The sequence below is a fragment of the Apium graveolens genome, chromosome 2 (assembly GCF_009905375.1).
Source record: "Apium graveolens cultivar Ventura chromosome 2, ASM990537v1, whole genome shotgun sequence".
Lineage (NCBI taxonomy): Eukaryota > Viridiplantae > Streptophyta > Magnoliopsida > Apiales > Apiaceae > Apium > Apium graveolens.
Genome location: NC_133648.1, coordinates 253,778,872 through 253,795,017, shown reverse-complemented (window position 1 = coordinate 253,795,017; position 16,146 = coordinate 253,778,872). Strand labels below are relative to the sequence as shown.

The 16,146-nt window shown below is 34.0% G+C and overlaps 2 protein-coding genes and 2 long non-coding RNA genes across 5 annotated transcripts; 2 read left to right on the top strand and 2 right to left on the bottom strand.

The window, feature by feature from the left end:
* The first annotated feature begins 912 nt into the window (after positions 1-912).
* LOC141708372 (alcohol acyltransferase 9) lies at positions 913-4,575 on the top strand. The gene is made up of 2 exons (XM_074511975.1): positions 913-2,844; positions 3,440-4,575. Exons 1-2 carry the CDS (start codon positions 2,404-2,406, stop codon positions 4,367-4,369), a joined length of 1,371 nt encoding a protein of 456 aa, XP_074368076.1. The 5' UTR covers positions 913-2,403; the 3' UTR covers positions 4,370-4,575.
* Positions 4,576-5,999: 1,424 nt separating this feature from the next.
* Positions 6,000-9,053, bottom strand: LOC141706256 (uncharacterized). Its single transcript, XR_012568728.1, has 3 exons — positions 8,610-9,053; positions 6,698-6,745; positions 6,000-6,585 (listed from the first exon to the last, which is right to left on the bottom strand). It is a non-coding gene; the product is annotated as an uncharacterized LOC141706256 (long non-coding RNA).
* A 1,112-nt stretch (positions 9,054-10,165) lies between these two features.
* Positions 10,166-10,522, top strand: LOC141700008 (non-specific lipid-transfer protein 3-like). The gene has a single exon (XM_074503779.1). It carries the CDS (start codon positions 10,166-10,168, stop codon positions 10,520-10,522), a length of 357 nt encoding a protein of 118 aa, XP_074359880.1.
* Positions 10,523-10,605: 83 nt separating this feature from the next.
* On the bottom strand, positions 10,606-13,353 carry LOC141706255 (uncharacterized). Of its 2 annotated transcripts, XR_012568727.1 has the most exons (5): positions 13,251-13,353; positions 13,045-13,160; positions 12,340-12,401; positions 11,497-12,048; positions 10,606-11,344 (listed from the first exon to the last, which is right to left on the bottom strand). It is a non-coding gene; the product is annotated as an uncharacterized LOC141706255 (long non-coding RNA). The 2 variants fall into 2 exon arrangements; XR_012568726.1 differs by having other exon boundaries at positions 10,606-12,048.
* Positions 13,354-16,146: the final 2,793 nt, after the last annotated feature.

The window sequence follows — 16,146 nt, the reverse complement described above, 5'->3', positions numbered from 1 at the left end:
TGGTCGTTGCCATCGTGTTTTGTTGATGTCTAAGTCACTTACTTAGCTCTCCCGTCTAGACTCGTCGCCTCGCCTGCATTACTACTCGTTGATCCCTTGAACCTATCCTGTCATGTCCAAAAATCAAGATATAACAGTAAGTTCTTTTCATGAAAGTTTAAATTCGAACATTAAATATTAGTTGAATGGAAATACCGGAGATGTCCAGAATGTACAGACTGCAGAGTCCGCAAATGTATAGTATAAATCAAACGAACCAAGTAAGAACTTCACTTTCCCCAGTCCCCACTGTACTCTGTCTTCAACACTTTAATCACCTTTACAGGTTTTTACCACAATTTACGTCGGCATCTAATACTACAAACACTTGCTCTTAATTTACTCATTATCTTACTATTCTTTTCTCTTCTTAATTATATAAATATATATTATCTGCTTCTAAAGGTCAACATATAGTTTTAGGTGAACCACTTAGACCAGTTTTTTTTTATTAATTCTTTTGCTAGAGAATACATTTTTAGCATGTGCCGAATGAATAATATAATATAAAAGTGTAGAATATATACTTAGTTATTATTAAATATTTTTTTGTTAGAATATATATATCTATTATATATTATTTATAATATATTATATTACGGATTTTTAATAATTGTTTATTATATAAAATATTGAGATATGTATCTTGATTATTACGTTCATTATAATAATTTTTTTTAAATTATTACCTTATTAGTATATATTTTTTTTTGCTAAATACCTTATTAGTATATTTATAAATAATAATATAAATATTTACTGCGGGCGGCTTTGAACGTGAATATTGGGTAGTGTATAAATAATAATATGAATATTTGTTATTGGTGGGATTCGAACATAAATAATAATATAAATATTTGTTATTGGCGGATAGAATTTAGTGTATATTTTTTTATTTTTTTAGGATTTGAATATAACGGTGTTGATCACTTAATTAAAAAATCTGACAGTCATGAATTAAATAATCAAACCAACAGCTATGCCAAATTATAGCCCATAGATAGATATCATTTTGAGCATAATACCAGTTGATGTTCTTCTCGGAAAAAGAACTGCAGATAACTGGAGTAGCTGAAGGAAAAAGATTGAAAAATTTAAAGCTATGTACGTGGTTATCCATTATAGATATATAATGCCTCTCGATCTGTCCCTTAATGATGTAGTCCCTCAACCTCCAAACACAGAATCACCTGACCAACTCAGCTTTCTTCACCGTTATTACTTTTATATTTCTTCTTTTTTCTACAGAACTTTACTGATCTTCCTTTTCTTTGTGGTTTTGCTTTTGATAACTGTCTAAAGAAATGAATCTTATTTAACTCTTTGTTTGTTTAAATTTAAAATTTCACAGCTTGTCTCTCTAGTCGAGCTCTGATATACAATACAATTTGATAGCAAAAGTTCGAGCTATAAAACGGCCACATAGAGAAACTGTGATATACTGGCCCCGTTTCTTGACATGTCTGGTTTACGTACATTGCATTTTCATTTTCACCTAACGGCAGCGCGCTCCCCGTCACATTTCATATGTACGAATGATAATACTTTCCCGGACAGACCAATTTGATTGGTCGAGGTAGACATTGAGAAGCCAAGTTTTCAAAGTTGTGCATGTACCGTATGTTTTGGCAGACCATGTTAGCTTGGACCACAAGTGAAGAATCAATTTTTCTTTTACTTTTATGGAGATAAGGTTATGTTTGCCATGTATTCTAGAGATTTAATTTTTTTAACACGTTAGAATATAGTATAAGATCGGGTTGGGATGTTTGCATAACATCTTAAGGGTTTAGAATTAACATGATATCAGGGTTAATTAAGAGTAATCATATTCCACTCCCTATTAGCATTTGCCCAAGAGATCATAAATGTTTTCAAGTGAGAAATAGTGTTGGAATATGTCAATATGGTATTGATAATTGGGGTTTTGCTCTAAAATCTTGAGATTTAGAACGATGGATTACTTATCACAACGGACAGTCATATCTTTGTTCTTTTTGCACATATTTTGTTAGAGTTACAGGAGTCACTTTACTAAATTTAGACTCTAAAAATTCCCAAAGTTAAAGATCTTAAATCTGTACAAATGTAAAGGACACACTAAAAGTAAGATGAAGCCACCCTCTCTATAGCCCAACTCATCAAAGTGAAGAAGCTGATAGTACATCACAATATCCAACCATTGATCTCCAATAAAATGACCCATTATATGTATCTCTTTTCTTCTCTCATCTATAAAGCGCACACTCTCTCAGCCTTCCTTTTCCATCCACTCTCTCTCCTCTTCTCTAAATCTTCTTCATATTTAGTGATCACAATATAAATTAATTATTTTTAGCAGTGCAATTATCGAATTTGATTAAAATGTTAAGTCCTCCTGAACTTCCAGTTTGTATATATGCAGAACAGCCCACTTTAATTCCTCCTAGCACTTCAACTCCAAATGAAACTCTTTATCTCTCAAACCTTGATGATCAAAAGTTTCTTAGATTCTCAATCAAGTATCTTTATCTTTTTAAAAAGTCTGTGGGTGTAGATATCTTAAAAAAATCACTTTCGAGAATTCTTGTCGATTATTATCCGCTAGCTGGACGGCTAAGGAAAAGCCAACAAGATCATGAAGATGATGATCATAAACTGGAGGTTGAGTGTAATGGAGAAGGTGCTGTGTTTGTTGAAGCTTTTATGGATATATATGCAGATGAGTTTCTTCGATTTTCTGACAAACCAAATAGGTCTTGGAGAAAGCTTCTGTATAGAGTGGAAGCTCAGAGTTTCTTCGATATTCCTCCTCTTGTAATTCAGGTATTGATTGTTCAACTTCACCTCACTTTTCTCTCCCCATTTCGTTTGCTTCATGTATGTGTTATTTCATGTTGTGCATGCTGCAATATTTTAGCAGGTATTTGAATTTTATTTGATCTAGTATCTTTTAAAGAGTTCACAACTCCGGACTTCAAAGTTTATAAATGTCTAGTACCATCTACCCAGCCCAATTCACCCGACATAATCCGCATTACAAAAAAAATAGTATTATTTTTGTACTCAAATTTTTGTTAGTGGAAAATTAGTTGATGATAATTGTCCATTTTTCTTATAACTCTTATAATGGCGGTAAAGATAAAATTTACATAAATCATATATCTGCTTTTTCAAGAAACTATTACAACCCACAACCATGTTAACAGCAAAAGTTGTACACAAACATATTTACAGTTAAGAAAAATATGAAGAATTGGTACGATGATAATAAGACAATTTAGTCAATAACTGCAACTCTCCAAATTGGGTTACCCTACAATCCCCACACTGCTCTTTCCTTTTGTTGCTTTCAATTATAGCAACTTGATCAATTGTTTTTACCATTTTACCCTTCTTCTTTAATCTATTAACTTTTCAGGTTACGAATCTCCGATGCGGAGGAATGATCTTGTGTACCGCAATCAATCACTGTTTGTGCGACGGTATCGGCACTTCCCAATTCTTACGTGCATGGGCCCACATCACCACTAATAACAATGCTGATTTACCTATCATTCCCTTCCACTCACGCCACGTATTGAAACCCCAAGAGATTAACTCCGAGATTACTTTCACTAATCCTGGATTTACCAAAAATACCCTTCTCGACAATATTAACATTATTAACCGATATTATAGGTCACAACTACTGATTCCCTCATCTTTAACCTTCACCTCTTCTCATATTCTGCATCTCAAAAGACAGTGCACCCCAATGCTAAAATGCACCACATTCGAAATCGTAGCGTCTCACACGTGGCGAGCTTGGGTTAAATCTCTGGACTTGTCGCCCTCGCTCCACGTTAAACTTTTGTTTTCAGTTAACATAAGAAAGAGACTTAACCCGGAAATGCCACAAGGGTATTATGGGAACGGATTCGTGCTAGCATGCGCGGAGACAACGGTTAAGGAGCTGGTCAGTGCTAACTTGCACAGTGGGGTGAAGTTGGTTCAACGAGCTAAGTCATCTGTCACAGATGAGTACGTGAGGTCTGTGGAAAATTTACTGGAGGACAAAACGGTAAAAACAGACCTTTCGGCAAGTTTGGTAATTTCACAGTGGTCCAAATTAGGGTTGGAAGATTTGGATTTCGGACAAGGGAAACCTCTTCATATGGGTCCAATCACTGGTGACATTTACTGCTTATTTTTACCGGTAATCGGAGATTTTGACGCTGTTCGAGTGCTCGTCTCGATGCCAGAAAATGTGGTTGATAAATTTGAGTATTACATGAATGCCTTTTCGGATTGGGAAGTTAACGGAGAAGCTGATGGAGATATCTGTGTAGAAAGAAAAGATTTTACCTGAAGTAACAAACATTACTGGGACCTTTTGTTTTTTTCTTCACTTTCTGCTGCAGACCCTGTTACGAGGATGTATGTAGAATGTAGAAACCAAAAGTGTGCTTATACGGATAATGAGTTGAATAAGTGACTTAAAAAAGCTTTAGAAGTACATCTACCGACAATGGATTGTTGATGTGTGTTCGATTTTATGGATAGCTATTACTTTTACTTGCTACAAATATAATAGTCGTATTTGCTCAAAAAAAACAACATTACATAAAAGAAGCAGTTTTCATAAAATTTAATTAATGTTGATGATTACTCGAAAATCAGCAATTCATCGAATCAAATTTAACCAAATATCTGCACTCTGCATGTTCAAAATATCGAGCACACCTCAAAAGTTTCAACAAAAAGCAACTATATGTTACATGTTTTATGTAGCAATAGCAGTGGAAGTTTTACTTTAAGTCCCGGCGAGACTCAAACGATTAGCGATAATTTATTTTAGTGATGATTCTTGATCATGGTTCCGCAACTGATGATGAATGTGATTCTGAATCCAACTAATTATGCACAGAGCATGATTGTAATCCGTAGAAGCCCCCTTATGGTTATCACCATTATCATCTAATCATAATTAATTTGGGTGGCTGATCTATTCGCGAACAGAAATGTGCAAGTTGTTTCTTTTTGCGCCTGATTAGCTATAGGGGTGCTTCCATAACATAATCGCTTGATTAAATTAGTTTAGAATCACTCCTAGTGGGGGAGCAATGGGTTATTACCGGACCGAACCAAACCGGAACCGAAAGAACCGAGAACCGAAATAGTAATATTTCAAAAACCGAACCGGACCCGTTTATATGTAAGAACCGAACTGGAACTGAACCGTAAATTTTGGTTCGGTTTCGAACCGAAAGAACCGAAGTTATATTTTATTTTATATTTATTTATTTTTCATATTATTTTATATTCTAACTTTTTAAATTTTGACTAGTTTTGATAATTTATTAAGGGTAACTTAGTAAAAAAAGATTTTTATTAATGACGGTTCATTTTAAATTCGATTAATTTCTAATATATAAGAATAAATATATTTATAAAAATATTCGAAACTCCATATATATTTAAAAAAACGAGTAATACAATAAAAATCATATTTTTCTTAAAATTTATCAAAATATTATAAATAAGAAAATATAATACGTAATATATATACAAATATTTATATATATTTTTGTATTTATTCATTTATATACGGTTCGGTTCTTACGATTCTAGTATATTAAGAACCGAACCAAAAACCGAAATTTCTAGAAAAATAAGAACCGAACCGGAGCCGAATTAGTGAAGAATTGAACCGAAACCGTAATTTTTGATCGGTTCGGTTCGGTTCGGTTCTCGGTTCTGCACCGATAAATGCTCACTCCTCGTGCTAGTGTTACTTTGCTTTAACTGGTTTTTCTAATCCATCACTCATTGACTCATTGTTTATATTTTCCCAACTCATTTTCTTTATGCCTTACCACTTATGCCTAGACATCAACTACACTTACAATTAATATTGTAATTTTTGACCCACTCTTTTAAGGTTACAGAAGGATGCACTAATCTATTAACCGGAAAATTTATTAATTTTTCAGGATTATAACAGAGAGTGGAATCAAATTATTCTATAAACGAGATAATCATTATTATTAGTTTTTCAGGATTATAACGTGATGTTATTCCTGAACCTTACAAATTAGATAAATTAAAACTAAATTTTGACATAGCAACCACACGAATGCACCAGCAAACTGCCGGCAATCGGACTAAATTTTGGCAACACAACACGAGTGAACCACCAGCACCCAAACACAACACTAGAGAAAACATAAACGGAAGGTATAGTAATGGTATATATATGTATACTGCTAGGCTTTAAAAAAATTGGTGAATATTGCATACTTGGTGATGGAGTTTCTGGTGGTTGCAGAGCCAGGGGAGGCTATAATATCATGAGTGAACAAAAACCTGGCACCGATCCGTTTCACAGAGGTGAACAACATGATTACATGAGTGCATATACCGAGTGCAGAAACCCGTTTAGCATGCCAAGACTACAGCCAAAAAGTACCGAAAAAGGTCAAGGAATCAATTTTTTCTTCGAATGAGGTTATTGTTAATGTCTTGTTCTACCCGGGTAGAGATGGACAAGTGGTGCAGATTGCAGTGGAGAAACAGATTTTGTAACTATGAAACAAAAGAGCGCAGATGAGTATAAATTTGATATGACAACCGAGAAATATATTTTGCTGAGAAATTGAATAATAATCACAAAAGAGAGATCTATTTTTCTGGGTACCTTAAAGACCCGTTATTTTTCCAAATAGTTCTGTGTTCTGGCGAGCCGCTATACAAAAAAACTAAACCAAGTTAATTTCAAAAATAAAGCCTCGTCTCAAGACTCCTATAACTTTCAAAAATAACTAAGAACTAAGATGTAACTTAAAATAAGGAAGACAATTAAACAATAGTATTACATAATTTCATACATCAGACTACGAAACTGAAACATATAAATGATACCAAACAGTGGGCATATGATGCTCAATCTCATGCATTGAAAATATGTAGTTACTGGTCAGTATCATGTAGTTTAAGCTGAAGCCTCACTAGTAATCATACAAAAGAATTTAACAGACTCTTATGCATGAAAATGGTTAATTACTAGATCAATCACATGTTCAATACGTTCACGGCTCAAGACTAAAGCAGAAAGGAGAGAATATTGCTCGTGCGCCCATCAAGTGATTTCACAGTATCCTGCTTCTGCTGCTCGTATTCCAAGGATTGATTCTCTCCCTGAGAAATGTGGAGTTCCGTTTCTATTTTTTGGTGATACTAAATTTGACTGCAATGCGTAAGTCTATCTCTAATACCTTGTGCTTTCCAAACTACATATATCAACTTAACATGTATTCACAATTTTCTAATTTCGTATGAAACAACACATGCAGCTTAAATTGATGTCAATTCTCTGCGTGGAAAAGCACCTGGAGGACGAACAACAATGATGTCGCCAATTGTGTTTGCGTTCTCCATAAAAATAATCTTAAGTATCCGGATGGATCATAGCTAGTTTCAGATTAATAAGATATGTAACCTCCTCCAGTATGTAACTTAATTTTGGAAATTTGAATTAAAAATAAACTGGCATTTATAATGTTTAAACTCGTGCAAGGCACAGACATTTATATTAACACGTATATTGTTACATTTATATGCAATCAAAACATTTTTTATCTAGACTACAATTATTAACAAAACCAGTGCTGCAGAAGCACACACTACTTTAAGTGCCCTACTTGTTCTTGCGAGTAATTAATATATATTGAATGCAAGACAACCTGGTCACATAAGCAGCAAGGCGAAAAGCTCAAAGAGGTCTTTTTTTTCCAGCAAGAAAACCTTCAATTGAAAAGAGACGGTGAACCCCAGAAATTTGGGGGTATGGTTAAGTGGCTTTGTCAAGGATCAGACAAAGGATGTGATACTGAATCCAACTAATTATGAACAGAGCATGATTGTAATCCATAGAAGCCCCCTTATGATTATCACCATTATCATCTAATCATAATTGACTTGGGTGGCTGCCCTCTTCGCAAACAGAAATGTGCAAGTTGTTTCTTTTTGAGCCTGATTAGCTATAGGGGTGCTTCCATTACATAATCACACGATTAAATTAATTTAAATTCAGCTCGTAGTGCTACTTTGCTTTAACTGGTTTTTCTAATACATCACTCATTGACTCATTGTTCATATTTCCCAATCCGTTTTGCTTTATGCCTTACCACTTATGCCTAGACATCAACTACTTACAATTACATCAACCACTTATGGTTGCAGAAGGATGCACCCCCAACATATCAAATAGAATAGAATCGCATTAACCAGACATTTATTAACTTCTCAGGATTATAACAGAGTGTGAAATCGAACTATTCTATTAAAGAGATAATCATTAGGGATTATAACGTGATGTCGTCCTACATAATCCTTACAAACCAAGTAAATTAAAACTAAATTTGACACCATAATCACACGAATGCACCAGCAAGCAGCAGCTAGCACTCAGACTAAATTTTGGCACTACAGTAACACGAATGTACCACCATCACCCAAACACAACACTAGAGAAAACATAAACCGGAAGGTAAAGTAATGGTAGATATGCGTACACTACTAGGCTTTAAAAAATGGTGAGAATTGCATACTTGGTGATGGAGTTTCTGGTGGTGGCAGAGCCAGAGGAGGCTATTATCTCATGAGTGAAAAAAAACCTGGCACGGATCAGTTTCACAGAGGTGAAAAACGTGAGTGCAGCAACCCGTTTAGCATGACAAGAGTACAGCCAAAAAGTACTGAAAAGTGTCATTTTCTAAAGTATACATTTCCAATTTATACATGATTTTAAATGCTAAAAAAATCAAATAGCTTAATCGAGGGGGTGTCAATTTATCAGGCCTCATGTGCCTCGTTGGATTGGGCGGACATAAGTGCTGTGTTATAAAATATTTTGATCAGTCTGATTCATCTACCCGTTCTATTCCTCCATCTAAACACATTTTGTACTTAATTAAACTAGTAAAAATCAATCCTCTAATTTTTGTATAAAGTAACATTTCATTTGTCATGGAATATTATTTATCACATGCATAATTTCCCAATTTGTTTGTAAGAAGTAATAATATAAATAGAAACTGTAAATAGCTATATACCTGTCTAGTGTATTTTAAATGTTAAATCTCATACTATTATCTTTTCTGATGGGGAGACTTAAGGAACTAGATTCTACATCTGAGTGCTCCATAAATTTAATGTCAGTTTACTCTAATCCTCTAACTCGGTAGTGAATCAATTTTTTCTTCGAATGAGGTCATTAAATATGTCTTGTTCTTCCCAGGTAGCGATGGACAAGTGGTGCAGATTGCAGTGGAGTATGTGATTAGTTCGGGTTCGAAAGTAAAACAGGTTTTGTAAATATGAAACAAAAGAGCGCAGAAGAGTATAAATTTGATATGACAAACGAAAAAAATATTTTGCTGAGAAATCGGAAATAATCACAAATGAGAGATTATTTTGCTGGATAGCCAAACCTTAATGACCGGTAATTTCTAAAATAGTTTTGTGTAACTTCTAAAATAGTTTGGTGAATTTTAAATGGACCAAAATAAAGGCTTGGTAGGCTTTTTAGCCATTAAAACTTTTGAAAATTATAGAAGTGTACGCCTAAAAATCAAAATATAAGAGGGCGCCTCTCAGAATTTACTCAGTAACCCCCTAAAGTAAATGTTTCTGGTTCCGCCCCACAATCCTATAACTTTTAATAATAACCAAGAATTAAATTGTAACTTAAAAAGAAGGCAGACAACCAAACAATAGTATTATATAAACTTATACATCAAACTAAGAAACCTAAACAATTAAATGATACCAAACAGTGGGCTTATGATGCTCATGCATTAGAAATATGTAGTTACTAGTCAGTATGATGTAGTTTGGTGTCCAAATGACACTAATATAGTCTGAACTGAAGCCTAACTAGTAACCATACAAAAAAAATTCAATAGACACTTATCAATGAAAATGGTTAATTACTAGAAATCACATGTTGAAGCCAAATTTCACGTCCTAACTTTTAGTTAAAGTTAATTTATTTAGTACAGGATATTTTCCCAAATCATCATATAAATACTACTATGTCTATCTTCAAAATCTATCCTCAACATTCGTCATAAGAGAGAGAGAGAGATATATATATTCAGAAAAAATGGCGAGAATTTCTTACTTGGCAGTACTGTTGGTGTTGGCGGCTCATATCATGGTGAAGCAAGGGGAGGCTTCTATATGTAGTGAACCTGGGGTACAGAGAATAGGAGCTGAGTGTAATTCTTTTACTGGAGGTCAGAAGCCAGAGCCATCTGGTGAGTGCTGTAACGCGTATAGAGCAGTACGTTCACAGCTCAAGACTAAAGCAGAAAGGAGAGAATACTGCTCGTGCGCCCATCAAGTGATTTCTCAGTATCCTGATTCTGCTGCTCGTATACCAAGAATTGATTCTCTCCCTGAAAAATGTGGAGTTCCGTTTCTATTTTCTGGTGATCCTAAATTTGACTGCACTACGTAAGTCTATCTCTAATAACTTGTGGTTTCCATCTTTAGGCAAAACTACATAAATCAACTTCACATGTATTTGTAACTCTAATTTCTTCTTAAACCATAAATGCAGCTTAAATTGATGCCAGTTCTCTGCATGGAAAAGAACCTGGAGGAGAAACAACAGTGCTGTCACTAATTGTATGTGTTTTATCCATAAAAAGATGATTATATAAGAATCCAGATGGATCATAGGCTCATGGCTAGGTTCAGATTAATAAGAAATGTAACCTCCTCCAGTATGTAACTTATTGTTGAAAAATTGAATAAAAATGGCATATATATAAGCCCATGCAAGGCACATGCTTCTATGTTAACACATATACTGTTACGTTTATCTGCAATCTAAACATTCTTCATCTATAATTATTAACAAAATCGATGCTGCAGAAGGACGTATAATATTACTTCAAGTGCCATACTTGTTCTTGTGAGTAATTAATATATATTAAATATAAGACAACCAGGTCATATAAACAGCAAGGCAAAAAGCTTAAACAGGCTTTGTTTCAGCAAGAAGACCTTCAATAGAAGGAAAACAATGAACACCAGAAATGTGGGGCATGCTTCAGTGTCTTTGTCAAGGATCAGAACTGTCGTAGTAGCAGGCTGCAAAAAAAAAATTAGATGAGCGGTTAGATCTTGGACAAGGGAGGTACAAAGTAGAAGATATATAGTATGATATTTAAGAATTTAATGAGTGCGCCTCTCCTTCAAGGCATTTCCATTTGAGGAGCATTTCCTTCTTTCCATATCCTTCATTGTCATTGCTCGTGGGCAAAGTGTGATGACCCTAAAGAACAACATATCAGAACTGAACAGTTAATAGGCTTTTTGAACAAAATTGTAAGTAGGCCCGTAATTGTTAACATACACTTGCTACAACTACTGAAACAATATAATATATTCGAAAAAGGTGAGAAAATTTTAGAGATAGATAGTTACAATCAGCTGAAAGGAAATATTGCCACCAACTAAGCTCATTTCTGACCAAATTTGTTGGTCACAAATGTGTGATTTTCTTGTAGTGGTACTTGTTCCAAAGAACAACATTTTTTCACAGGGTAATATTCTTTTTGTGCATGAAATTGTATTTCGGCTTTTGACAGCTAAAGCAAGCTATATTTCAGTCTATCAATATGTGATTCTGATTATTATCAGAAGGATCTGCACTAAGTTAGCCTCCAAAAATGTCTGAGGCCATCTATTAGTCACCAAGAAAACTCAAACCACTCGTTTTGAACACAAACTTCCTGCTCATCGAATTATGTATCTAACTTAATTGAATCAACACAGTACTCATAATGTAATAGAAACAGAAATAGGGTAGATTACGAATCCTGACAAAATTCTAGTTGACTCCAAATTGTTCCGGAAATAATGTGTAATTCAGGTTGTTGGCAAGAGCTTCCGAACAACTGAAGTCATATTTACCTCAGATCTTTGTTATACTACTGAAACTTACGTCACTTAACAATACCAATTATTCTCTGTTAACTGCAGGAAGAATAACATTGAAGAGTTATTTATGAACACAGGGATTAACAGGTAAAGATACTTCTACATAACACAATATCACGTTACTATGATTATGTAGTGCACTCATAAACATGCATACTACTAAATATGTTATCTGCTAACATTTAATTGATAATTTTTTACAATAAGTCTATCTGAAGGATTGCCACGGTATGTCTTGAACAATTTTGCTAATTCTATTTCCAAGGCACTCCCTTCATCTGGAAAAGAAAATTACAGCCATGTTTGAAGAGAATAGAGGAAACTAACCACAGCGAACGCAGAAAGTTATAAATGTGTCCATGACAGCAAGATCAAAGTTTGTAGTTGCACTGTCATTTTCTCTCAAACAATTAATTAGTCAAGCGCATGAAAATTATTAAAAAAATACAAAACATAGTGTAAAAGGAAGGGAAATACACATCGACTATATTTGTTTGTGGGAGCAAGTATAAGAATGTCATATTTTATTTTCTGTGTCACTCTAACAATCCTCTCTAATAGCCGTCCGAAGGCAAAATTGAAGGTTTCGCGAGTCAGGCCAAGACACAAACATTTACCCTCGTAACTTTGCTCCGCACAAACCTTAAGTTACATAACCTCATTTTTTTTGGGGGAATTTTTCGATTGCTCGGTTGATATACACTTATGTCATGTACGTGCTCATATTGATTGATCTTATAATATGGCTTGAAAGGATTTTTCTTGGTGATTTCTATGTAATTTTGCCTCAAAATCACTAACATACCCATTTACACATTATCTACAGAAAGAAGAGTGTTCCTATTGAATCCCTCTTCCTATAATGTTTGACTAGGGTTCGCTCAACTGTCCCTGGATTATATAAAAGAACATATAAACTTATAACGAAAACACAAATGAGCTCCTTGGACTATTCATATTGCATAAACTGACAGCATATTATAACATTTGCAGTCAAATAATAGAGACAAAATAAGATCCTTTAAGCCTTACTAGACACAAGGCGCCAAGATAGATCATATTATGCAAAGGTACAATCGACAACACTAGTAGCACAATGCAAGTCCAAGTAGAACTTGTCCATGCTATCATCTGTGATGTACATATTGCTGCAATTAACAAGATCTTAATGTTAACAGCCCCTTAGTAGATTAACAAATACAAAATTAATATAGTAATTAAATATGTAATATATCTACCGGCAAGGATGATTTTTATGGTGAAAAAACCCTAGGTTCCTACGGTGTTTACCAAGGACTACTTAGAGAACTTCAAATCATTGTCCTTTGAAGTTGACATTGATAGAAACGCTTTTGAGAATTTCATTCAATACACTCTCAAATTAGGCTTTGGGGGATCAAGATTCCTTCAGATGCTTTCTTTGCCTTTTTATCATTCTTAACTTTATGCTTTGGGGAATCAAGATTCACTTTCATCCTTAATCTTTGAGTAAAGTTAATGATGTTTGAATCAGATGCCAAGTTTTGCGGATGCATAACATTCATGTGAGGAGTAAACATGTTATTCATTTTAGATATGTTACAAGACATGGCATACGCAGAAAAGTAGAAACTGGAAATGAATGACATGTTATTACAATTCTCATTAAAAATATTTGACATTGGTAAAGAATGCATGGCAGGCACGGACATGTTACGTGTGGACATAGTATCATAGGCGTAGACTTGCAATTAAAAGACAAGTGACTGAAACTACCACACTTAGCACAATTTTTTTAGGAGCCTATTTATCTGGAGTGTAGTTGTTGTGTTTGTTAATTCTTATCTTGCCATTTCTATTGTTCCTTTTCTTGTTGGTTTTGCTACACTCACCAATCACAAAATTCTTCCAAACTGGACCATATACTTCTCATTGAGTTTTTCCAGTTTGAAAGAACTAATTGGTTCCTTCAACGGATAGCTTTTATCCGTTGATACTTTGTCTTTCAACGGATAATCACTATCTGTTGACTCACAAGCTTCACTAACAGGTTCAAGTTTCACTTTATCCCTATTTCCAACATTATCACAGAAAGATTCATTGCCTTGAATTTTCATGATCTTGTTGGTTGCGTTCATGGATTCTTTCCATTTAACAATAGCAGTTTGTTTATGTTCAAGTTGATTTCTTAGAGTTTTTTTTCATTTGTAGCATGTTGTGCAAGACATGTCTGTATCATAACAAGACTAAGTCATATTGACAACCCTAAAATTTAGTTGTATGATAGTCTAAATATGTATTTTGTATTATATTACTTGTATCTGTAAAAATGTTAAAGATCAGACTAGAGTATTTTTCTGTAAACAATCTCAAGCCTAAGAATAAACACTGGAAGAAGATCAACAAAATCATGCATCAGATAAAAGGCGAAGAAACTTGGAGTTGAATAAATCTGTTTTAGGAAAAATGTTCTAAGTCAAGATATCTATAAGTCACAGATCAAGTCATATAAAGAAGTCATTCGAGAACTTCAGAATGACTTATCGAGAAGTCCAAATTGGCTTATAGAGAAGTCTCAGAGATATCGACAAGTCAAATGAAGATACGAAGATCGGAGATATCGACAAGTCAAATTCTCATTAGATATCTCAGAGATATCTACAAGTCAAAATATATATAGAGATCTCTGAGATATCGACAAGTCATTTTGCATATAGAGAATTCAGAGATATCGACAAGTCAAAATAAAGATATAAATATTGGAGATATCAACAAGTCAATTTTCTCATTAAAGATCTCAGAGATATCGACAAGTCAAAATACTTATAGAGATCTCAGAGATATCGACAAGTCATTTCTACATACAGAGTTTTGGAGACCTCGACAAGCGAAGTCACTTATTGAGAACTCGAAGATCTCGACAAGTCAAAGACACTTATAAAGAACTAAGAGATCTCGATAAGAAATTATACTTATCGAGATGTCATTTCTCTATACAATAAACTGGAGATATCGATATGAACCTCAAGTACAGAATACAGACAAGTTAAATATTCAAGATTACCAATCAACAAACGATCTTATCACTTAGATCAAAAAGTCTACAAAAGCAGCTTGAAGAGTGCTAGATCAAGGGTCAAAATTAACTGACAAAGGAAAGTCACAGACCTACACGATTTGCAAAGATTCACTAAACCAGAAACCGAAAGATTTAGAGATATCTTAAAGTAGGGTTTAGTACATCTTATTGCATGCTGTGTAAACCGGTGTTTACTAATCTATAAAGTAAACCTGGCTGGATCAATTTCACAGAGGTGAAATATATGAGTGCATCTACTGTGTGCAGCAACCCGTTTAGCATGCCAAGACTACAGCTAAAAACTATTGAAAAGTGTCATTTTCTAAAGTATACATTTTCAATTTATACATGATTTTAAATGCTAAAAAAATCCAAAAAGCTTAATTGAGGGATGTCAATTTATCAGGCCTCATGTGCCTCGTTGGATAGGGCGGACATAAGATATGTGTTATAAAATATTTTGATCAGTCTGATTCATCTACCAATTCTATTCCATCTAAACACATTTTATCCTTAATTAATCAAATACTAGTAAATATAACAATGTGATTGCACCAACAGGCAACACTAAGACTAAAATTAGCACAATAACACGAATGCATTAATGACAGATTTTAAGCACTTTTCTTACTTATGCCTTATTTCTAAGATGTACTGAAGTATATCAGACTTTAATCTTTATCTGATATTTTGCTAATGCACACACTCTCGCTCCATATGAATGATGAAAATTACTGTGGTGATTAAGTTGTTTTTGACAAACAGTTAAGTGCCATTTGCATAAATTCTGAGGACAAGTTATGAAGGAAGTTCTGATGATTAAACTCTGAAGGATCAAGTCAGTATTTGTATGAAGAAGCATGGATACAAACATTCACTTTTTGAGTACAGAAGCCATATTCTGATGACTGTTAAAATCTGATAATAGTCAAGTTTTGATATTAATTCCTGATGGAAACTCTGATGCTTACGTGGCATTATTCTTTACTTGACTTATTTGTGTTAAATACTGAAACGGTCATATTTAATCAGAATATATTTAGGTGAGATAAAAACAGTCATAATCATTTGGGTTA

Excerpts from the sequence above, each read along its gene's own strand:
- LOC141700008 (XM_074503779.1), top strand. The coding sequence starts at position 10,166 with ATGGCGAGAATTTCTTACTTGGCAGTACTGTTGGTGTTGGCGGCTCAT.
- LOC141708372 (XM_074511975.1), top strand. The coding sequence starts at position 2,404 with ATGTTAAGTCCTCCTGAACTTCCAGTTTGTATATATGCAGAACAGCCC. Across the intron at positions 2,845-3,439 it reads TTCCTCCTCTTGTAATTCAG|GTTACGAATCTCCGATGCGG; the intron begins GTATTGATTGTT and ends TTAACTTTTCAG.